We start from the raw sequence: 24,476 nt of genomic DNA on the forward strand, positions 1-24,476 counted from the left end.
TTGATTTTGAGATTGATTGCTCGTCCATTCATGAGTAGCTTGGCAGTGCTAATCCTCAACCCAGCCGCAGTATTGATAACAAGTACTCCCTTGATCAATAATCACCCATTACACAGGACCGTACTGTCTACATTATATTATATGTTTGCAGTGGGTATCCCTTCTTACATATTGTTATCTGTAACTATTACAATACTGTCAACACATGTCAGTCGATAACTGGAAGGGAATGCAGCCCAACATGTCTGCTCCTCCGTTGTCCTTCAGTGATGGAATGCTTTTGTTGAGGTTTTTGTATATTTTATTGTGCATTAAGACAAAGTGGTTAATTTAAAGGACACGATATAAATATATTTACATTTTATGTGCTGCATCTGCTGCTGGTGTTTTGATGGAGCTCTACAAGGGCTATGTGAAGAGAATCTGTGAGATAACGTTTAGTTTGCTTTTTGATTCCATTAAGACCATGAGGCACGACTTCCAAGTAAGCAAGAGAATGGGTCGGTGGCAACGTCTGTGCACTTTACTTTATTGAATTTCTGCATCGTTTCATACTTTACTGTCAAAAACCTACATATTCTCCTTTTGCAACTTCAAAACTTTTTCTCTAATCTTTTTTAGTCAGTATCAAATGTTTTACATTAAATTTTTTCGATTCAGGGGAACCTGCCCTAGAGAAAGATAAACATTCTTTAGAAGAGCTGAGACTAAGTCAGATGATGAATGACTGGTGCAGGTTTTTAAACTGCGCCTGGCTATTTCCACCCTAACTCTGCAGTAACCAAATGCCAGTCTAAAGACAAGGATTGTGATGTTGGTGTGGCTCCTCAACTGCAGGAGAGCTGTGACGATGGAGAAATGGGAGGTGCAGACAGAGCAACATGAGCATATTCATACATCCTAGCCATGAAATAAGGATCCAACGTGAAGAGTTGCATTTTGGACATATTCAGGCCACAAGTGGATTTTATTTTCACGACAAACCCTATGAATATATTATTTTGAGGAAAATACTTTAAGGGGTGTGATCAACTACTGGAGTGGGACTTTGAACAAATAAAAAGCATCCACAGTGCATGATAATATCTTACTTTGTACAGGTGCAGCAGCATTTCAAAGTCATATAGAGGCTGAATGAGAATAGTTGGTACAATTTGACATAGAGACTTTATTAGAATCGAATAACATTACACACAAAAACAAAAGCAAATCACCAGCTGGATAATCACCCAGTTGTACAAAGACAATTAAACAGTTTCTGTGTGTGTTTGTGTGTGTGTGAGAGAGAGAGAGAGATAATTTAATAAGCCACATTAGTCAGCATAATACTTCAAAGATCATATGCCACTAATTCCACAAAAATCTGCCTATTCTTTATGTTCTATACTTACTGGTTCTGGCACTTTCTCACACACACACACACACACACACACACACACACACACACACACACACACACACACTCCCCATATATAGAATATACAAATGTAGCGACGGATAGCAGACTCTCCGGTCTGTCAAGTCAGAAGCAATAAACAATGACTTTGACAACAATCATAATAGCAATGAATCTTTGCTGTTATAAGGGAGGTAGACCTGTTGAACCTCCTCCATCCAGAGCACTCACCAGAACGGAAAATCACACATTCCAAACCACATGTAAACACCAAAGGCCTAGCAGCGTCATAGCGGCACGAACGTACTCGTCAAAGACACATGGAAAGCAGCCAAGAAAAATCACATTGAATATCTCCCACTGATTATTGCTGCAGCAAGCCCCCATTTCATTAGCGTTTACCCACAGACGTCTGACGATGTCAAGCCAACCCTGAATATGTCAGTATCCAGAGTGCTTGCCCAAACTCTTTTCTATGGATGGAGAAACAACACTGTTGTAATGCTTTCATCTTCTGCTTTGCCTCAAACAAAAGTGACTCATGCATACACAGTAAATGTATGAAGAACACACTGTACAAACACACACACACACACACACACACACACACACGCACGCACGCACGCACGCACGCACGCACACACACACACACACACACAGATACTGTACACTCAAAACACACTTAAGGCAATGGTGGCCTGTCAACTCTGACCATTCGAGTAATAAATTTGCCCTTGTATGCTTCTCTAAGCCTTTATCCCTGCTCATCCCATACGAGCCTACGGCCTGTACAAGCTGCTAAGAAACATGGCACACTGCTCCATGTCACTGAAAAGCAAAATCAGCTCCTAATTCCTTCATCACTCGGCAAATATTAAAAGAGAATATTGAATTTCGTACTACTAACACCTGATTTTGGTACAATTACAGCATATTTAACAATAATATATGTGAGCAGGTACGTGCACAGATATGGAGCAGATGGAAGCCAATTTATATTGGCTTCTTGCGAAAGACAGCTTTTGTGTCTCAACACATCCACAACAAGATGGCTACACTAATACAAAATCCACCAAGAGACGGTAAACAACAGCACTAATGAGACGATACCCAGATGTTGAACTTTCAAATCCCTCCATCTTAAATCCTCATCATCATGTTCCACAATATGACTCCCAGTCCACATGGATCATAATGATATGACGGCTGAAACGATTGATTTGTCTTCATTACATTACAACTCTGAAGACTTCATTAAAACATAACTCACGATGCAAACTGCTGCGCATGTGCCCGAGAGCTGCCAGATCTGTTCATCTTGATGACTCAATAGCAAAGATGTTTGTGGCAGCTTTAAAAATAGGCTACAGTGTATTTCTATTCCCCTCCCCCCTAGTTCTTTCAAGGGACAATGAAACCTTTGTTCTGCCAAATATGAGCTCTTCATTTTATCAGCAAATGTCTACAAGTAATAAATCTGGTGAAGCTGGCGGCTGTCCCGAGACTGCAGAGCTCCAGGGATCCTGAAAGCCCCAAACTCACTGTGTATAATTGGTAGTTCGATAAATTGCGAACCTCTTGACATTTGTTGTGAATTTTCACTACAAAAGTGCAATTAACACAGAAAGCTTCTGCATTATCAATTAATGAGAGACACTGCAATGCTCACACAACCCTGTCTCCTAAAAAAAAAACAAATGTCAGTGAAACCTAAAGCCAAATGGATTATATTCAATCTTTGTCATCTAATCATCTTATGCTAAACAGATTGTTTAGCATCTGGAAGTGCTATAAACTAAAAGCAAATTTGCTCCTCAAACTTCAGCTCTGCTCACATATAACAATTACAACGCCACTTAAACTGCCATCCCTTCTTCTATCTTTCTTTTTAACACCTGGGGACAACATCGTTATCGTTGAGCAGCAGCACTGCCACCGACCACAGCCACACTCTTCGTCACTGACATTGTGCATTGTGACAAATGGTTGCATTTTTATTTGGAGGAATGGGCTGTGCTCTTCAGTCTGAGCAGCGGTGAGAGTTCCAGCACGGAAACCAATTATGCGCCCAAGAGCCCTACACACATTTCACTGAGATACGGGCACATATAGTGCTAAAGCAATGTCATCGTAAAGCATTGTGGTAAGAAGCTAGAACGAGGGGGAGGTGAAGGTGGAAGTGGAGAAATTACTCAGCATAACCAGTGACAGCTTTGTGAGGAGAGGAGAGGGAGGTGCATGCAGCAACAGAGACATGATAATCAGAAGAGTGAGGAAGGTCTTATCATGTTTTTAGAACTCTTTGTCTTGGCTCAACATGATTGATGACTGATGTTGATGATTAACAATGAGGAGAATCTTTGATATCGATTAGTACACTTAAACCTTTGTTTTTGATGTTTTTGTAACCTATACATTATAGCATTAAACGATAAATAATTTACATCAGAGGTTTATACTTCCTGCAACACTGACAAGGTCAGTATGTATTGATGATGTTTATAATTTGGATCAACCGACTACAAAAAACGTTACATTTCACAGCTATACATGTACTGATCCAGCTGTGCTGGTATTTTTGGTTTTGTGTTCCTGCCTCTGAGTTTCCTGATCACATTGCAATACAGTGGAGGCAAATGGGATTTTAATTGTTATGCCCTGTAATTACTCTGACATGCCCCATCATCAGTTGGTGGTTGGAACTAGTTTGTGCACCTCCAACCTTAAAAGGTTTTTTCTTGACTTCTCTTTGGGGCAGAGTTATGAGCATAAAACACAACATTAGCATATTGTCCCTGTTTTCTTATGGCTAACATGTTAGCTAACAGTTGCCTAAAATATACACATTCAGCTGAAGCATTAAAAGCAATTACTTATTACCTATTTCCTGTTTCCTAAATCTGTATTCTCATTAAGATCCAACCACTATCTACTGAGAATTTAGTGATTACAGTATTTATATTTTCGTGGCCAGTATTAATTTTGCGTAGATGGAAACAAAACTTATTAGGTGGCATATCTGTAACTGATTGTGAGCGAGTACATGATAACCAGTTTAATCTGTAGTATACTCTGTTGAACAAGTCATAATGTCAGACAGCCTCTGTGATCCCTCAGAGAACTCAGCCTCTGGCAGCTTTACAGAAAAAAACAAAACACTGCAAGTGTCACTCATAAACAACAACTCAGACGTCTGCGTTATAGTATTTTTCAATCTGGGAAACACAAGCGGTCACATAAATACGTCTGTGATTTACTGCAGAACTTCTGCCGCAGTAAGTAATGTCTGCTTTTTCCTAATGTAACAATGGGACTGATAGATCAGGCAGGCAATTCAATTTGAAAAAAACACAGCCTGTCAATCACAATCCCAAACCAATGTGCTTTTATGAGTATATTTAAGATCAAAGCCATACAGACAAAAGCCTGGTCCCCCTGCATTAATCTGCACAGAGGCCATCAAGCCTCGAGACAACATCAGCAGCTCAATGAGTGTGTGTCTGGTGTTTAGACAATGGAGCTCTAGTCTGTTCTCCTCTCTATGTTACACGTGTGCAGGTTGTACAGGTTGAGTCACTGCATTGGACAAATTATTCCAGTCCTCAATGTGCTGTTTGCTTGGCCTGTGTTAATACTGGTTGCAGCTTTCTGTCTGAAACTGCAAAAGTGACCTGCAGTAACTGAGCTGCAGCAAGTGAAGACCGGCTGCAGGACTCAGTCTGAACAAACCTGCTGCTGCACAAAGAACTGTTCACCTGTTGATTCAAAGTTCAGTGAAGCTCGACGAACCCTGAACTGGAAAACTGTTGTTGACGTGATCGACAACGTCACTGAGTAGTATAATGTGTCCTAATTGCAGAAAATTCAACACTGCACTTCCTCGGGCCGTTGAATTCACATTCACAGCGTGAAGCCAATAAGACGAATGGTTCTTGAGATGTGTGAGTCAAATACAAACACACAGACATTATTATTTTAAATGTTATTATATAGAAACAGGAGTAGCAGATTACTTAGCACATAAAATTTTATGTCAAATTTTTTAGAGCACAAAATGAGGTTTTTGCTGATGAAGCTCCATGCATGTAGTCTCCTGCAGTAATACATCAGTATGATTGACACACAAAGGGGACAGTGTACACAATAAACTACAAAAGCTGCAGACTGATATAGAATATTTCTCAAAAAACAAATTCCCACAAGTGCAGCTCATACATCTATAGTTGAGAGAGTGACAGCATTGTGCTTTGGTGCACTCAGAAAAATATGCTCATCCTCTCAGCCTGGCAGGGTTGAGGTTGTAACACAATTACTGCGACGTGAGTTGGGTGTGTGTGTGTGTGTGTGTGTGTGTGTGTGTGTGTGTGTTTGCGGGAGGCAGTCAGAGTCAGCCGTGCTCACCGGGGCCTGACGACCAGAGACCTTTGAAACCTGGCTGTCTCTCTTTAACCTGCAGGTGAGCTCAACAGCAACAAGTCACTGAACTTATTCCCAATGCTGCAGGAGCTTGATCCTCGTGTCCTCAAAATGCACTGTTAGGCTGCAGAGAACTTACTGTGCACAAAAATCTCTCTTCAATGGTGTCATACAGAACATATATGATAACACAATGGTAACATTTTACTGCACACACAGGTTACTGTACAACAGAATTAACATGGACACGTGGCGTCTTGATTGAGCCTCATGTTCAGGTCATATATTGTATCATTATGAGTCTAATGAGTTGCGTGGTACAGTATATTAAAATAATAAGTAAAAGGTTTGTCTTCACAAAGTTCAGAATGCAAAGAGAAAGACAAAGAAACTCAGTCATTGAAATGCAATAACATTAACAGCAAATTCAAACTACAGATTTATAATGAATGAGGCTACTTATGCAAATCTTATGGTAGAATGCATCATTTTTTGAGTCTGCAATTGTTTTCTACAATAATTTAGATTTACTTGACTTTTGTGTCACAATAAAATATCATTGACATATTATATTTTAGTTACAGAGGTAATGGCTGGTGCTGTCGGACGTGGTAGCTGTGGTGGGTTGTTTCTGCAGTGTGCAGCTCTAAGCTCCAATCTACTAATACCATGAACTTTATACATTATATTACAAAAACATTATATTACATTACATTAATATTTGGTGGTAAAGCTACTGTCAATTGTTATGATAAAAAATATACTGTCTGCCTACACATATAAGTGTCCATTGTGTTCATTGGCAACAATTGTCTCTTATAACATCAGATTATCTTTTAAAACTCGTACTTTTGGTCTTTTCTCTTGTACTCAGGGGAGTTCATGGAGTTTCTCTCATGGTATCAGGAATAAAACAATGTAGGGTTCATTGAGTAGTCTCTTATCATCACTCAGATGTGATTGCACTGGTTTAATATCTTCAGCCGTGAGAACCTAATATGAGGAAGAGACCCAGTTCATATGTGGCCAGTGGCAAGGACACAACAAGCATTGCAGCATACTCAGAAGAATCTGAAAACTACAATAAGATGACTAACATCACAGCTTACGAACACAGCACAAGGCATCAACACTCTCCCTGTTCTGTAAACAGTTTATACCTCTGGAGTTTTTCTTTCTGCAATCAACGCAGACGTGTAGAACTTTCATTTTGTTTAAACTCGACTTCATTTCCTCTCCTGTATTTACGATGGCCTGTAATGAGTGAGGCAAATCAACAGCAGACAAACATAACGTAGTATTTAGTAGCAGGCACTTAGTCCACAAGGCAATTGCTAACCATCATTAACACAGATTAACACTAACAACTGACAGCAAACAATAAAAAGATTTTAATGGCTACAGTTGTGCGTCCCCCACATATCACACAGCTCACCGCTGCTCATTTCCTCTGCACGAGCATCACACGCACGCACACACACACGTATGCGTTTGCCTTGGTCCTCTGTGAGGAGAGAACCATCTGCTGTGTTTCTGTGCTTTTGTTAATATAACTATGAAGGTATTTAGACTGTGAGATGGGGTATCATTAAGTAATCCCTACATCATTTTACTCACACTCACATGAGCAACTTCTGCACAGCTACATCACACGGCCTGTTTTTATTTTCACTCCACATCACATCTCGGGGGGACGAGCGCAGAGTTGACCTAAAGTAAAAGGATGTGGGGTGCTGTGTTGCCGTAGTAACTGTCTGTCCTGGACTGCGCCTGCATTCATCTGCCTCAGCAGATTCCCATGGTGCTGACTGTAGTGTAACTGAACTTAGACATGGACGCCCCCGTTGCCATAACATCCTCCTCATTGTCCCGTAGCCCATGACGACGGCGGCGGCGGCAAGGCGTGGCGCAGCACGAGAACGTGGCGAGCAGGGCTTTGCGGAAGCGTGTATTCATGAAGCAGTAGATGATTGGGTTAACGCAGGCCGAGGTGTAGCACAGCAAGTGGATGAAAGCGATCGGGGCCCCTGAGAGGGCATGCGTGGCAGAGATGTCGTCAAAAGCCCGCCACGTGTTGGCACAGTACAGTGGCATCCAGCAGAGAAAGAAGAGCACAACGATGACCACCAGCATGCGGATGACTCGCTTCTTGGCCTCCAGCTTGGCCTCAGATGTGTTGCTGCGTGGCCGCTCTGCCTTGACCGACCGGCCCGATGCAACCATGGTGGACATCTCCATGGCGAGTGGCCGCTGGACGACATTAACGTAGCAGCCGTCTCCATCATCGCTCCCAGAAGACACAGTAGAGGTCAGGCCATTTTTCACATCTGTAAGAGCAGAGTGACAGAGGACAAGATATCTGTGAATTTGGAGCCAGATGAACTCTACCCACATTATTGAAGAGATGGGAGGATCTGTGCCTGAAGTATTAATGAAGCTGTCAGTCATGGCCAATTTTTGGACACATTTGCACATCACTAAAAACTTGAATCATGAGTTTAGATATACAAAAGGATTTGTCAGTATTTGAGGTACTTATCTCAGCTTCTACTTGTACTACAAAAATGCAGTATGTACTAGCACTACCTTTGTACAACAAAGTTTAACTTGGCACTCACATGTATATACATAATGTGTTAATGCTTGACAGTGGGCGTGTCTGACGCTCGGCACAGATGCGATCATCATGACAACAACATAATTGGTTTTGATCCTATTGTGAAAAGAAAATCCACAGGAAATAAAATCCACAACCTGATGAACACTAACCAGCTTTGATGTGAGGCATTGAATTGATTTGAGTGACCAGAGCCTGCACTTGAAAATCTGCTCGAACTTGTTCTGATTGACCGGGAGAGACTGGGACTGGGAGTTTATTGATAAAAACTGTTGTAATCCTGCAGAGCACAAAGCACGCTGATGCAGTAATAAGAGGCCTCAAGCAAGCGAATACAAACAGGAAGTGGTGCTGTGGAGAGAGTGTGTTTGCTAAATCGTGCCTGGATTAAATAAAACACGTGTTATCCTTTCCCGCCTAATTTCCTGTCCCCCCCCCATATGCTTGTCTCTCAAGCTCTTTTTTTAGGCAGCCTATTTCTCTCTCATAGACCAAACAGATGGTGATGTCCAGGCCAGCAGCTGCCAGCCAGTTCCATCCTCTAATGGAGCCCCAGCAAACAGACTCCAGGCCGCTGTCATCCATCCTGATCACACTGTCCACTAAAGGTTATGTTACAATTAACCTGAACACATCACACTGATTGTGGGGCTAATGGAATCCTCCTGATTAAAATGAAATTCCTCCTCATTAACATAAATCAAAAAAACGAAACAAAAAGGAGTTGAGTCGATGGTGTGATGACATTTTTGTGATCGTCAAGTGAAACATAATTTGACTCAACAGTTAAATGATTGTAACATAATTAAAATGAAATAGGAAAAATGTATTGATTAGGTACATTTATATAGTTTATTTGTTGTATCTCTACCTTCTACCTTTTCAGATAGAAAGTGATTTGCAATGTAGCTGCTGAGTTCAGAGCAAATTAGACGGAGTTTTCTGTGGTTTTCTTTAAACATTTCTCTTATTACAGTACACTACATCATCTGACATTCCACTTGACTCAAAATGGGTTTTCATGGTTGAACTTTCCTCCAGAGGTCTCAGCAACACATAATTGGGGAAACACAGAAACCAGCTTTTCCACCGTTGTGCGTTCTTCACTGGTTGGAGGCTTAATTTCTCTGCATTGGTGTTCATTAGTGCCTGAGAGCTCACTGTGCTGCGGGTAGGCTTTGCTCGCTTCCGCACAGAAAAACGGGGTTTCAGAGTATTTCTGTTGTTGCATCCTATCTAGAAAGGCCTTTGACAAAACAGTCAAAAAAGGTCTGTTTTTCAGCAGCGTAGCATCTGAACAGAATTGATGTCTTTTGTCATTTGTGCAGCAAAAGTCCCTCTGGGGATTGTTTAGGTTATCCAGTCATTTAATGTAATCTAGTAAATACAGCATTTGTGTGTATGGTGCTTTGTGCTCTGTACACTGAAAGACAAGCTGAAGATTGTTGTCAAGGAGAGTTAGAAATTAAAATTTTGGCACGTCTCAGTTGAAAATCCTCTTTGCTTAATATAGTGTCACTTTATACCAGTTATCTTTTGGTATCTTTTGATCATTTCAATTTAAAAAAAGGATGCCCCCAGCTAAGTTGCCTTAGTTACTTAGCTTCGATTACATGTCACAATGACAACAGTCATGCTGGAGTTAACCTGTGTAATTATTTTCTACGTTTGGCCACTCCCTCTGCAACCTTTCTCCACGTGTGGTGCATCGCCTCACCAGTAGAGTTTTTCTTGTGGCCCATCTCAAACTGGATGCCTCTGTAAAGTTCCCTGGAGATCAGGCCGTAAGCCACAATCATCACCACCCCCGGGATCGCGAACAGCACAAGCAGGAGCAGAATGTACCTAAAAGAGAGACGAGAGAAGGAACTAAGCCAATTTTTTAAAGAAATTACATCAACATTCACCATTCATATGTAATATTTGATATTTTAATATAAATGTTATACTCTTTTTATCATTATCACAAGATTGTTTTATTCATATAGGCAGGGACATTCTTTCGTCCTGAGGTTTACGCTCATTGGAGACACAAACAGGGTCTAGTGCCCATGTGTAGATTTACACACCCGCTGAAGTCAGATACGACAAAGGCACTAAAATACACACACACATCCAAAGTCATGATTTTCAGCTGTTCAAAAATACACAAAGATACTGAAAATTACCCTGAAGCTCTTTCCATCCTAAGTCCAAAACAAAAACACAGCAAAACTCCATCTGCGCTGTACATCTGCCATTTCCATAAAAAAAGATAGAGGTGCTAAAAAGAGGCTCCAGGTTAATTTAAGGTTTATCTGGAATGAGACGGCACATTGTCCACACAACAAGGTCTGGGACGGTAAACAAGAGGGATGACCTGACTGCAAGTTTTATGGTAAGTTGCATTTTATGTGCTGTCGTCGGCTGTTGGTGTTAAACTGATGAAAAGCTCAGTGAATTAAAAGATAAACAGCAACTGTGCTGTTTGTTGTTATTAGTTCGTATAAAGTTGGCAATTACAATCTGACGGGAATGTCTGCATCATCTTCATTGTATTTTGTATGATGGACTACTTCATCCACCACTTTCACTTTTCATTTTAGAATCTTTCAGTTGATTGTGTTAGGTCAGGGCGGCACGATGCTCTAGCGGTTAGCACCATCAAATCGAAGCCAGAAGGTCCCGGGGCTTTGAACACCGATTTGACTGGGTCCTGTATGTGTGGAGTTTAGATGTCCTTCTTTGTGCCTGCGTGGGTTTTGTCTGCTTTGCTCCCACAGTCCAAAGACAAGCAGGTTAAATAAACTGCCGACATTAAAGTAGCCTGTGTGTGTGTGTGTATGTGTGTGTGTGTGTTTTGTAATGTCAATTAATGAACACAGATGTTGTGTAACTGACATTAATGAGTAACTTGGCTTGTCTGTGCTTCTGTTCTACTATTCTAGAACGACAAAGTCAAATCTGATTTAAAGCTTTAAAAGCAACTGACTGAAGAAAAGGCAAATTCAATATTCCAGTCGATGTTCCACAGTCTCGGCTGCAGAGGACCCGGGGTGAGCAGCTCTTTTCTGTCAGGGCTCCCACTCTTTGGAACAACCTCCCTGAGGAGATCTGTCTGACAGACTCTTTATCCTCTTGTAAACCCCTCTTAATGATACATTTTTACAAGTGTGCTTTCTCAGGACTCAGGAATTTACCTTCAACTTTAAAAGAAGAACTTTTAAACCTTGCACCACATGTAGTATTTTTTTCTGTCTCTAATCATTTTAGAATATTTTATTCCAATTTATCTTTTCTTTTTTCTCGTATATAACACTATTATTCTTACACATCTGTCCAGATGCTCTGGGATCTTTGGACTGTTTATAATTGTTCCCTATTGTTTGTCTTCAACTCTTCAATTTTAACTTGTAAAATTCTTTGCAACAGTGTTTTGAAAGTTGCTATATAAAGTATGATCATCAATATTATTATTTTCCATTGTTTCAGTTAAACTATCGAACAATACAGAATACAAACACACGCCACTCTAGAGCCACTCACCAGGTCTGCTCGGCGATCGGCAGAGGCCACTTGTGGCGACACTGGTGCGCTGTGGTGTTGTCGGGGCGCTGAAAAGATTCCAGGTGACTGATGATTGGATAGGGGATCATGATGATGAAGGCCAGCACCCATGTGGCAGCGATCACCCGATAGGCGTGGGACCGGGTCTGCCACACTCGTGACTTCAAGGGGTTACAGATAGCACTATAGCGTTCAATTGCTATGGCAACCAGGCTAAATGTGGAGATGCTCACTGATATGCCTGAAGAGAAATTAGAAACAGATCATTTAGAAAGTAAGTGCACATACATGTCTGTTCCCAGATGCCTTCAATATTGATGAATGAAAAGTTAATACCGCTCAGTGGTCGGAGTTTGGATCAGTAATAAAAAGTAACAAAAACATGTTTGTTGATGTGATGGCTAAGAACAGAATCATCTGTGGATACGTGCTTACAGATGAATCAAATGTGAGGCGGCAAGGTAAGGATGGTTATCTGAGTATTGTGGTGCAGGAAATCATGTCGGCTTCGGCCACTGATCCAATCTACCGTCTCCATCCTGACAGGGCGAGACGGGAAATTACTCTTTACCCCTCTTACCACGTCCTCAACAAGAATACAAACTGAACGAGTTTGTGTGTGTGTGTGTGTGTGTGTGTGTGTGTGAGAGAGAGAGAGTCAGGACCCTGTGGTGTCTGTACCTGTAGAGAAGCTTAAGAACAAACACCACTGAAGCAAAGACCAATCAGCCAACAGTGTCTCCCTGAGGTTTGTCTGCACCTTCACTCAGTGCATCCTCTTGATGACTCTCCCTGTGCTTGACTTAGTTAGTTGACCTTTTCTATTCACATCTCACTTTTCTTGGCTTTTCTTTCAGCAGCATCCCAACGATCGATTCTGGTCTTGTTCATTTTAATTGTTTTCATACATCATATTTACTCAACATCAAGTATTTGTTGCATGGTATTTCTTTTATTTACTTGTTATGTTGAGGTTTTGCTTTTAAGGTAAAGACCACAAACACATTCCACTGAGAATCAAATAAAATCACCTAAGAATGATGATGATAATGATAATGGTCTGTGGATGTAGAGCTGATTAATGGAGATCTATAGTTTCCCCAGTGCAGTGGTGAATAGGTGGTGGGAGAATAGACTGTGACTTGTTCCAGGGGCTGTTGCACTTTAGGTTAACAAGTGAAATAAATCAATGCAGGAGCTGAATGGAGTTCCCAGCTGCAGAAGTGTAGCCCATGTTTTATCAGATAGTCAGACAGATTTTTCAAAAGTGTGTTTCTATTTAACAGAATAAAAAATATATATATACTGGGAGATGAAAGACAGTAGTGATTTATATAAAACTGTGAAAGAACTTTCAACACTACATTTTATCTTTACCAACTGTGGCTTAATGTCTGCAGAGGAGAGATCCATTACTGCTGTTGCTATGATTTCTGCAAACCTTTCTTCCATAATTAGAAAACTGCTTGCTTATTTACACAATGTTTTTATAGAATGCCTCCATGCAGATGCAAGCATCCACATGACTAATCCATGTAACTAAGGTGATTTTATTTTATTATTATTTAATTAGCTGATTACTTTGTTTAGTATGCTCATGACAGTTTCTCACAACTAACATCTTTGAATTGTTTGTGTTAAACTGTTTTGAACCCGAAGACATTCAGTTAACAGTGTTTTAAATGTTAACTTACACTTCCTATAATGAATGTCAATTAACCAGTTATCTGCCAGGATTCTTGTGTTGCTATGGAGATACAGGATGGATGTGGATATTAAAATGTGATGTAATATTAATAATAATTTGTTTAGTTTTTTTAAATAGCTTTCTTAGTGCAAATAAATATCAACATGTGCGTCTCACCCTACGATTTCCAGGCATTTTAAGTTGAATTAATCTTCAAAATAATTAATTCAAATATGCCTTTTCTATTGACTGATATTCCCATTGATAGAAATGCTTTCTCACCTCCATTAAAGGGCGACTGACCCCCTGTCTGTAAGTGCTGCACCACAAAGGACTGAAATGTGACTGAGCTGCATAGAGCAGAGAGAGCCAATTCCTCTGAAAGAGTTTCTGCTATAAATGGCTCAGGAAACATATATCACATTGTGCAGATCTCAGAAGATACATATTGCTGTGCTTTGTCAAAGAAGAGCGTTTTCATATCAGCCCTTTCCACAAGTGCATCTCAATCATGTTAAATAAAGATTCAACTGTTGTGTTGTTCTCTTAAAACAGCTCAGGTGACCAACAGGACACCGACCTCAGAAACTGGTTGGTCAAACCCATTATCAATTAAATATGTTAATTGTGTTAATATACTGAAACTATCCTGTGACATGATTTGTAATTTAGTAAATGTGTCAAAAGGCTCAATGAATCAGTGAATGTCACAACAACATTAGAATAATGTTTGATAATTATTTTGCATAATGACACTTTAATTAGAGCTGAGGAGGCAATTATAACCTGATTAAAGACATAACTAACAGAACATGGTGATTTATTTACTTTGTTCACTAAAGTTCATCCAATTTAAAAACAGATGACCATTAAGTTGAGTTAAAAAGGTTCTGTGAATATTTGATTAAACCATTATTACAGTTATCTGGGCTTTGCAGTCACTTCCTATTCACTATATATCCTGCATTTGTCCGCTGCCATTTTCTGAGGATGAAACTTATGCAAAATCAAAACTTGCATCAACAAAATGAAATGTTGGATTTATACATATAGATATATACATATCCAACATTTCAAGCTGCTATTTAACATAAGATAAACTATCGAGTCTCTTTTACTGTATAGAGACAGTGATTAATTCAGTGACAAAGCTTTCAGAGGTCTGTTGGTAAACTCTTAATATTTACTGTCGTTCTTCACATCTGACACATTTCCTCTCACCCATGAAGTAGGACACTATCTTGCACATGGCAGCTCCGAAGATGAAGTCCTTGAGGATGCTCGGGATGAGGGTGAAGGGCATGCAGAACACGGCCATCATCAGGTCACTGACGGCGAGCGACAGCAGGAAAGTGTTGGTCACGGTGCGCATGCGCTTGTTGAGAGTCAGCACCACGATGATCAGAAGATTGCCGAACACGCTCAGGAAGAATATGAGTGAGTAGAGCAGGATCCGCAGCGTGTGGTCCTCATCTGTTGCAGAGAGAAACAGACAGCAGGAGAGGGGGTGTTAGAGTGTGAACGTCTTATACTGAACCACTTCATCAGTTCTGCTTTATGTTGTGGTCCATACAACCATTCTGTGTTTATTGATCAAGTAACCTATCTTTATTCAGGAGGGTGTGGTCTTTCAATTTCAGAGCAGGACCTTTTGATTTCACGTCCAGATTTAGAAATTCTTTCATTCAAAACCCAAACCAAAATTCAATGTGCACTTACACTCAGGTATTTTGTTGCAAAGATGTTATGCGCTCCAGCTTCAGCTCATGCTGCTTTTGTGCACATGTAAAACGTCTGCTCTCTTCTTTTGTGCTTGGATTTTTTTAAGCACCAAGTCTTTCAAATAGACAGGACAATTTTTTATAGTGGCTAGCAACAGGGCTCCCATTACATAAAAGATGTAATTTAGAGTACAAGCCATGGAGGATGTGTTATAGTAATTGCCAGTACAGCACTTTCAAAGAATTGAGGCTACAAAAAGGGCGGGGCAGTTTCATTGGTCAACATTACATCTGTCATTCTATTGGTTGGACAAAAAAATCCAGAAAAACACCATAAAAAGTATTTTTATTCTGTTACCTATAAATGGAGGAATTTCAAGAGAGCTGAAGCTGATGTGGATAAATTTTCACTATCAACGTACAAGTCCCCTGTCGTCAATACAGAGTTTAAAAAAGTGTTGCAGCCTGCAGCCAGAAAGCCAATAGTCTGTGCCTTCAGCCATTAGTGGCTCCACTGGATCATATCCTATAAAGTCCATGTTATCTGCCTCCTCTCTTATCTTCACTTAACCCCCTGCTTAGACATCACACTTTTTGCTGGGTGACTGTGTCTGTATCCTGAGGATTAGAGGCACTCGTGTGCACCTCAAAACCATCACACACAAACACAGATGCTCAAATTTCACTGACACAGTTGCAGAAGAAGGTGCAACCAAACACACTCAAGCCTTCATCCTTGGAAAAATACACCAGCATCAGTTCCTCAAAGGAAATGATACTACATCAGCTACGTGGATCTGTTGCAACATGTGTTTTTTTCACTCATTGCTGCCTCCATTCACAGTCTATCTACAACTTTCAATCATTTTCCATCTTGTTTTTCCTGTTGTTTTACCACCTATGGCTTTATTTATCTGCCAATTTCCTTTTCACTCCACTCTTGATTAAAAGTAGAAATATAACAAGATACACAGACACACAGCCTTGTGATTCATGTCATCATGTGATGATTATTTCAGGGGGGAAAAACTGCTTTTCAGATGTTGCATCCACAGGCCATCTGAATACATACTGAAAAGATCACTGACAGCACGACTGGCTGTTTATCAAAATTCTTCTCGAGTTCTGGCAAGAAGTGACAGAGGGAAATCAGCTGCAGGATTTAGATTCTCCTAAACAACACGGAGAGACATTGTTAGAGTTTGAGTAGAGAGCAGGTGGTCCAGCAAGAAACAAATAGCTAAACTCAAACTGTCCAAGAAAAAACACAAAGGAAAAAACCAACCTGAGACAAAACTGACAGAGACTAAGACCACAACTAGACAGACGACTCGACAAAGACAGAACTGAGGACTTAAATACAAACTGAACTGATGACAAACTGGAGACAGGTGGTAGAGGACAAACAGGTGAAACACATTAAGACAGGAAGTAATGTCAACAAAAACATGGGGGAGATCAGTATTTCAAAATAAAACAAGAAACATAGAATGAACACAAATCTGTAAACAAGGAAACAGGTAAAAGTGAAATAACCAAAAAGAAGTCCATAATCCGAACCAAAAAACCTCTTAATCCAAGAGCTTAGAGCCTGACAGAGTCATGACAGACAACAAGTTGCTTGGTTGATTCAAAGCTCCTGCCTCCACTCAGCCACACTGAAATGTTTCTAAGTCACTTGCAGGCTAAGCCCTTTCCCATTTCACCCCTTAGTCCTACCACTGGGCCCTACTCCATCGTTTTGCATGTGGCTTAGAATGGCTAGTGTCCCATTTCTCTTTGTGATGTAGGGGTAGTGGTCATTCAGTCATTTAAACACCCCTTAGTGTATTCAGGACTCCCTAAAAACGAAGGGGTAGATGGAAGTTTCAGGACAGAGCGAATCAAGATGGTGCCCACTGTGGGAAAAATGCTCATAAACTTTAGTATGAAATCTTGCTCAATAATCATGAAAATGTTTTAAATCCAGCATCTTATTTTAATCCAGTAGCAAATGAAAATGTAACAATTTAAACAGTGAGAGTAACACATGTTAATTCTGTGTCCTGTATATGAAGTTTAAAAAAAATGTCCCTACTCATGTTATAATGTTTTCAGTGAGGGGCAAAGTTTCTGTGGACATTGAAAATACATTGAAATAACCGATGTAAACACAAGATGTGTATTTATCAATCTAGATTGTTTGCTGCTGATGTAGTGTGTCCCAATTCTCTCTCAGATGCACAGACACTCATGCACATTCAGTCTTCCCATCTAATGACATGTGGCTTCACCATCTGGCCACACACTCCTATGCAAATAAGAATCTGTAGCCAGTGGGTGATGTTCTGCAGATGGAACATCAGGGTTTCTCCTCGAGAACAGGCTTGCAACCAAAAAATAGTGTTCAGTTCTGTGCTTGTGTGTGAGGGTACGTGTGCATCAGCATGAGTGTAAAACAAATGTGCAGACAGAAGATTGGAGAGAGAGGAGAACCAACGCTCTCTCCTTTATTACTTTCTCTCACGCTCTTGACAAATGAAATATGTTACAATGGCTTCTGGCTAATCAAAGCTAATTAGCCTTCCTGTGTGCACACTGACTGTGAGGGAAACACTGATAACTCCCTAAGCACCATTACTCTTTCCTCCTGGCCAGAACTTTCAAAAGCTGCTATAATCCTCGTGTGTAGGGCAGAAACATTTGTGTCAGTCACACATTTTCATTTACATACCAATGCTTCACCAGCACACAACTTGTAATTACTGATTTTTTAAGCCACTTGGAGGCAGAGAAACAAGTTGTGAACACAATATAGACATTGACGCGTCTTCACCTTTCAACTTGCAATGTTTAATGTGTTTCTCATTTGCACATTTAGCTATTATGGGGGCACATTAGAAGTTGTGTGTCTGCTCACAAGATGAATATATCCAATATTCAGTCTCCTTATGCTCTGTTTTTGGCTCAAGAATTAACTGATGTGATAAAATATGTCGGAGGAAGTATAAATACAAATGTGTGAATACAAACCTAACGACAAAGCAAATGATTCCCAAAACGGTCCTGTCTTTTAGAAGCTGGTCAGTATTAGTGGTCAGTAGATATTGTGCAGATCAGAGATACATGTATGTTTTAGGAAACGTTAATATTTTTTGCTTGGAATGAGACGAAAATGTCTCATATCTGTATGCAGTGTTGCAGAATTACAAATTGCTGTTTTTACACTTTTCTTATGTTAAACAGCTGCTGGTTACAGAGTTATATTTAGCGAGCAGACACAAGAGTGCTATCACTCTTCCCCTTAGTTATAAAGTTACAATAAAGGTATTTCCCAGAATTTCAAATTAATTCTTTGAACTGTGATGAGTTTCATTATAACAGCAGCTGGTGCAGGGTTCAACCCTCAAGCTAATTTTCAACCACAAACTCTGAGCCACACTGCAATGAAACTATGGGCTCAATGCAAATTTAGAAAGAGGCTAACTCTATAGTCCACCAATTATTTTGAGTGCTATTTTCAGTTCAAAGAGCCAAACGACAGAAGGGAAGCCTGCAGCACTGGAGGTGTGGGTGGAGTGTGATGTCTGACCACTGGCTCTGGATTACAGCATGTTCTCTGTTTGCAGACCAGAGGAACTGAGCAGCTGCAGGATGTGAGAGGAAAATACTCTGATTCAAATTTCAGAGGTTTTATTATTGCAAATACCTCAACTGATTGAGGCAGATTGGAGTACGCTGCTTCAATTTATACCTCATTTACATCATATTAATTTCCTGCACATGCTATCTGTCTAATGTATCTGCATGTAGTTAAATGCATAATTTCATGCAGTGCTATCTCAAGACTGATCAGGTCCAGTCTGTGAGGTCGGGTTGGATGGATTGTCTGTGCACATGGGAGGAGATTTGAAGGCGAGATTAAAGAAGGTCTGGGTGTATCGAGACCGAGGATTTTACCTGAGAGAAACACATCTGTTCTTTATGAAGACTTTGTCAGTAGTGACAGTAGTTAATGCACAAACTATGTAACCAACTTTATGTTGATTTTATTTATCACCTCCCACATGGAGGTAATGTTTTCATTTATTACGCTTGTTTGTTGATTGATTTGTGCGCAAAATTACACAATTAAAACTAAATGGATTTCCATGAATGTTGGTGGGGGGATGTGATATAGGGGGCAAATGTTTCTCCACATCTGAAGCATAAACATTGTATTTTTCCAGGGAATAATTCATGAGGTGATAATGAGGCATGTTTGGGGAACTGATGTCTATCAGTGTGTGCAGCTTGATTGAATTTAAGGGACTGTATGCACTCCAGTGTATGCACTCCAGTGAATACTATTCTAGTTTTATTATTTTGTTTAGTGATGGTTTACATTGGAATGAGTTCATTACCTTGACGTTAACTTTAAAATATTTGTCTCATTATCTATGGCCTGCCATATTAAACAACCTTGTGTAAATATGTGAAAACACTGTTAAGTTCAACTTTTCCACCTCTTGTGTAACATCACTCATAACACATCAGTATTGTTATTTTACCAACAATATGAAGGCTGGTGAGCAGGTTCGTCAACAGCAACATTAAAGTAATTCAAGTGAAAAGTTAACTAGCGTGGCAGAGGCTATTATTAGATATGCTGCAAAAACAGTGGATGAATTATTAATGAGGTTCATATTTTACCCATGAATATTAAGGTTTCATTTTTTTTTTCTTTCACACAGTATATCAGACATTCTGTAGACTATATAAATTACAACCCCCCCTCTCTGTTTAATTCATATGCAGTGTATGACTCTCTATCCCAGCTGGCCCCTCGTGTTGCTGCAGCTATCAGAGAAAAGACGGCTCTATCCTATAAGACCAAGGTATTCGTAAATGTCACGGACATAGTGGCTAATCCAGCATGGTAAATGTCATCCAAACCTTGCCACTAAGCCAAGTGCCCCCACCTCCTCAAACAGTCGATGGAGCACTGAATGAAAAACACTTTCTGTTGACTGACAGGCTACAACAGGCAGCGGCTCTGGTCACAGCAGTCGGAATGGAAAAAAGAACGCAGTGGTTGCTTTGCACACAGCACAGGTACGCATTAAACACCTCAACTCTCAACAGGCCGCGTGAAACCAGAGTGTGAGATGCAGAGATAATGACATACAAACAAACTGGATGATGGAGTCCAGAGGGAAGTGGTGGGAGAGAGGGCGCGGTATGAAAAGCAGAAAGCAGTTTTTAAAAAAAAATGTTTTTGTCTAAATGCCTTTTGTCAGGAATAAAGTGTTTTGTGTTCAGGGACTCAAGATTTTGCTTTGTTTAAACCCCCTCATTTGTTTCTGTAACCATCATCTCCAAAGTAATGATCTCCCGTTGGTGTATGATGAATTGTACTGCACAGCATCCCAGATAACTTCTTGACATTTGTTTTGTGCAGTGAACAAGGTGTGCCTCCTTCAGATGCCTGTCTGCAGCAAGGCAGTCAAATGTGTCATGAAGTGCACACAGCCTGCAGGTCTTTGTTCCAAATCAGAACAGCTTCCCCTCAGAGCTGGACAAGGTTTTTCTCTACTTGTGTGGGCTCGATGCGAGCATCCACGAATACAATCTCACAGCAGTGACATTCAAATTTTGAAATATTTTACAAAACTATCAATGACAAACAGGATGCATTTTGCACCATTGAGATGATACTCAGACAATTTACAGCTGCCTTCACATAAAAATTGGGAACGTGCCTCAAAGAGATTCATAGAAGACATCATGGACATCAAATATGCTTTTCACAACTTGATGAAGATGTACGTGGCAACAATGGTGCATTAAATGTTTGTGTGTATCAAACTATTCCACTGATTAGAAAAAATGTATGATGCGACATAGTCCATGTTGATATCCCTGGTATTGTGAAAAGTTAATGGAAATCTGACAGCGACGTGATTCATTTTCCTCCGTGGACAAAGAGCGGCAGCGTGATGGACAAGAATGAGCCGGTGTGGCAGACGAGCAATCGATTTGTGGAGTGACGTCGAGCGTAATAATGGTGACAGCAGCTATGAAGGGTCACACACGCTCATTTACTCTCTTTAAATGATGATCTCAGATTGGTGCAAGGTCCTTAGAAAATGCAAAAATAGAGAGAAAGATGGCAGTGATAAGCCTGAATGAAAAGAAGTTATTGAAGCAGTGTATATGTGCGAAACATAACTTAATAGCACAGCATTGAAATAGATACAGCTCGTACTTTATCTACGTTGCTGTGATAGAGCATAATACAAACCTCCCACTTTAAGAATGACTCTAGAGAGTTACTTGAGAAATGTGACAACATACCTAGAAATCACTAAGACAAGTTGCCCCGAACTGCCATGTTTGCTGATTTTAGTTATAAGTGTGAAAAATGGTAAATCAGTGCTCACCTCAGACAGGATATGACATCAGACCAAGCAGATGCACAAATCTCGTATTCTACTTCTAAGTATCGCCTTTTAGAGGTGAAGATATTAACGATGTGACAAGAATGAGTCCCCTGAATGCTGAACTATCATATTTTAGCCAACATGATTTCAATGGTTGTGATCAACATTTCCATGGTAAAAGCGAACTCCACCAATAAGTAGTAAATGGTTGTATTTATATAGTGCTTTTCTAGTCTGGAAGACCACTCAAAGTGCTTTACACTACAGTTTTCCATTCACCCATTCACACACACATTCATACAGTGCTTCTATAGCTAGCACTTTTTTTGATGTTCTATTGGGCAGTTTTGGGGTTCAGTATCTTGCCCAAGGACACTTTGGCATGCAGATGGGAAGACTGGGGATTGAACTTCTGACCTTCTGGTTGGAGGATGACCGCTCTATCCCCCTCAGCCACAGCCACCCCAGTGTAATACTTCTCCATGACGTTGCAAATAAAACAGTTTTAGTTCAAATATAGCTGATATCATTTGGACTTGCAGCTTCTATAGCAGCATATAACATCCTCTCACAATCTCGTAGCTGGTGGTAAGTCTACCTTGGATGGTTCAAATTTTATGGATGAACATTTTTAAACCATGCTGTTGAGCTCTATTCTCACCAAACGTTGGATGCATCCTTGTTTGGTTTGTAAAGTGTGATGTTCTGATTTAGTTCAGAATCACAAGTCATTATCATGCCTGCGTGCCACATATCACTCATCACTGACATCTATAGAAGATTTCAAACAGCAGTGGGGATGACTAACGGTGAATGAAATTGTTGAGAACAGTTGTCAGCTGCCACAAGCACAATGAAGGTGCTTGATCTCTGCACTGTCTTCTGTGCACGTTTAGCAAACACACACACTCTCTCTCTCTCTCTCTCTCTCTCTCACTCACTCACTCACTCACTCACTCACTCACTCACTCACAAACACACACACACACCTCATCAACTACCAATTGTTGGGAATAAAAATAGAAAGTGTTGATTAATAAAGTAGCAGGTGCAGAAAGGACTGAAGGGAAATTGCAGGAGCCATGACGCACTTTAATGTTCAATCTCTTTCTTCTCAAGTCAAGTCAGTTTTATTAATATCGCTCAAAATAACCACTTTCTCCCCAGGGAGGTTCAGATCTGTGTGTGACCTGCGACTGACTTGCGAAAGACTCTGCAGACCCTCGATTAGGATAAAGCGTATTTATTTTTATGAATAAATGCCCCGTGTGACCAGGATTTGATTCCTGACTCTCTCTCTCACACACACACTAAGCCTTTAGAGAAAGACAGGCTGGCACATCAGCATATAATAACCCACTGAATTACAGAAGCCTCAGATACTTTAAAGATGCGTCCTTTTTTCCAGCAGAAGTCCCATAAATTCTTCTCTTCTTCAGAAATGTGTGAAACCATAAAAAACAGTCTATCCTCATTTGAATTTGGAGATAAGCAGATATAATTGTCTTGATGAAAATGAGTGGTGGTATTTTTAAAGGGAAGTCCTAGTCAAACATATAGGACTGTAGTTTTTCCTCATTTGGATCTCCAGCTGGACACAAGTTAAGTCAGGTCACTTTCTACAAAACGCAGCAGACAGAATGTATAGGGGGGTAACAAACCTCTGGGTAACAAATATGAAGTGGTGTGTGTTTGCTCACCTCTCTGCCTCACACTTCGAGGTACGAGCTGTGTGAAGGCGTTGTCGCAGGTGACGTTTGAAGCCTCGAAGCTCCCGTTACCTTGGATCGCATCCGCCTGAGCTCCGGCGCACTCGGGGGAGGTCGAGGTCTCATTTTGCGCGTAAAGATCCATATTTTGGATTCAGAGTTACAGAGAGTTCAAATCACAGCTTCTGTCCAATTTCGTCTGGGTCTCTAAAGGGGTGACAAATAACGCTCTCTGCATCCGTGTCCCATCTCACCTGGTGAGCAGAGTTAAGATGTGGTGAGCGACTGTCTCCCGATGTCCAAAACAAAAAAAGAAAAACTGAACATAATTAGTTTACCTATTTCCGATGTTTTTCCGCTTGTACTGAAGATGCGTCTCACTTGGCATCACGCGAGTTGATCAAGGATCTGTGCGCGCCAGGAGAGAGAGGAGGGAGGAGGGAGGAGCGCGGCGCACTGCTGCGCCTCTGCCAAGTGAAGCACATGGAGAGAGCGACTGACTGCAGAGTGTGGAGGACTAATGTAGGGCTGCTGGTGTGTGTGTGTGTGTGTGCATGTGTATGAGGGGTGGACATCACTGAAAAAGTACACACACACCATCAGTGCTGAGCAAACTGCTGCTAAACATTTTTAAGTGGTGCCAGACGCAGAGGACACAGACTGAAATTAACCTGAACAATCATTAAGAGGTTTTTTTTTATACAGGAAAATAGAAAATAGCCTGAAAGATACTGTATCTCGGCTCTTGACCTGTGATGCTGTTGCAACAATATCACTGAATCTTTTATTATAGATACAGTTTGGAAGAAGAAAAACAAACATACGCTATGAAATGTTCCATAACTCTGATGTGACAGGTCCAACGCACTTTTTGTGGTTTCACAATCTATTTTAAAATTGTGGGTCATATTAAATGAATGAGACTGATGAGAATTTTAGAGAATTTAACATGATGCATTGCATGATCATTTTACACTCTCTTG

At 40.5% G+C, this 24,476-nt stretch overlaps 1 protein-coding gene across 1 annotated transcript; it reads right to left on the minus strand.

The window, feature by feature from the left end:
- Positions 1 to 1,150: 1,150 nt before the first annotated feature.
- cckbrb (cholecystokinin B receptor b) lies at positions 1,151 to 24,002 on the minus strand. The gene is made up of 6 exons (XM_020089824.2): positions 23,832 to 24,002; positions 23,485 to 23,747; positions 14,884 to 15,135; positions 11,955 to 12,216; positions 10,147 to 10,274; positions 1,151 to 8,139 (listed from the first exon to the last, which is right to left on the minus strand). Exons 2-6 carry the CDS (start codon positions 23,636 to 23,638, stop codon positions 7,598 to 7,600), a joined length of 1,338 nt encoding a protein of 445 aa, XP_019945383.1. The 5' UTR covers positions 23,639 to 23,747; positions 23,832 to 24,002; the 3' UTR covers positions 1,151 to 7,597.
- Between the last annotated feature and the right edge of the window lie 474 nt (positions 24,003 to 24,476).

The sequence above is a fragment of the Paralichthys olivaceus genome, chromosome 10, assembly GCF_024713975.1.
Source record: "Paralichthys olivaceus isolate ysfri-2021 chromosome 10, ASM2471397v2, whole genome shotgun sequence".
NCBI lineage: Eukaryota > Metazoa > Chordata > Actinopteri > Pleuronectiformes > Paralichthyidae > Paralichthys > Paralichthys olivaceus.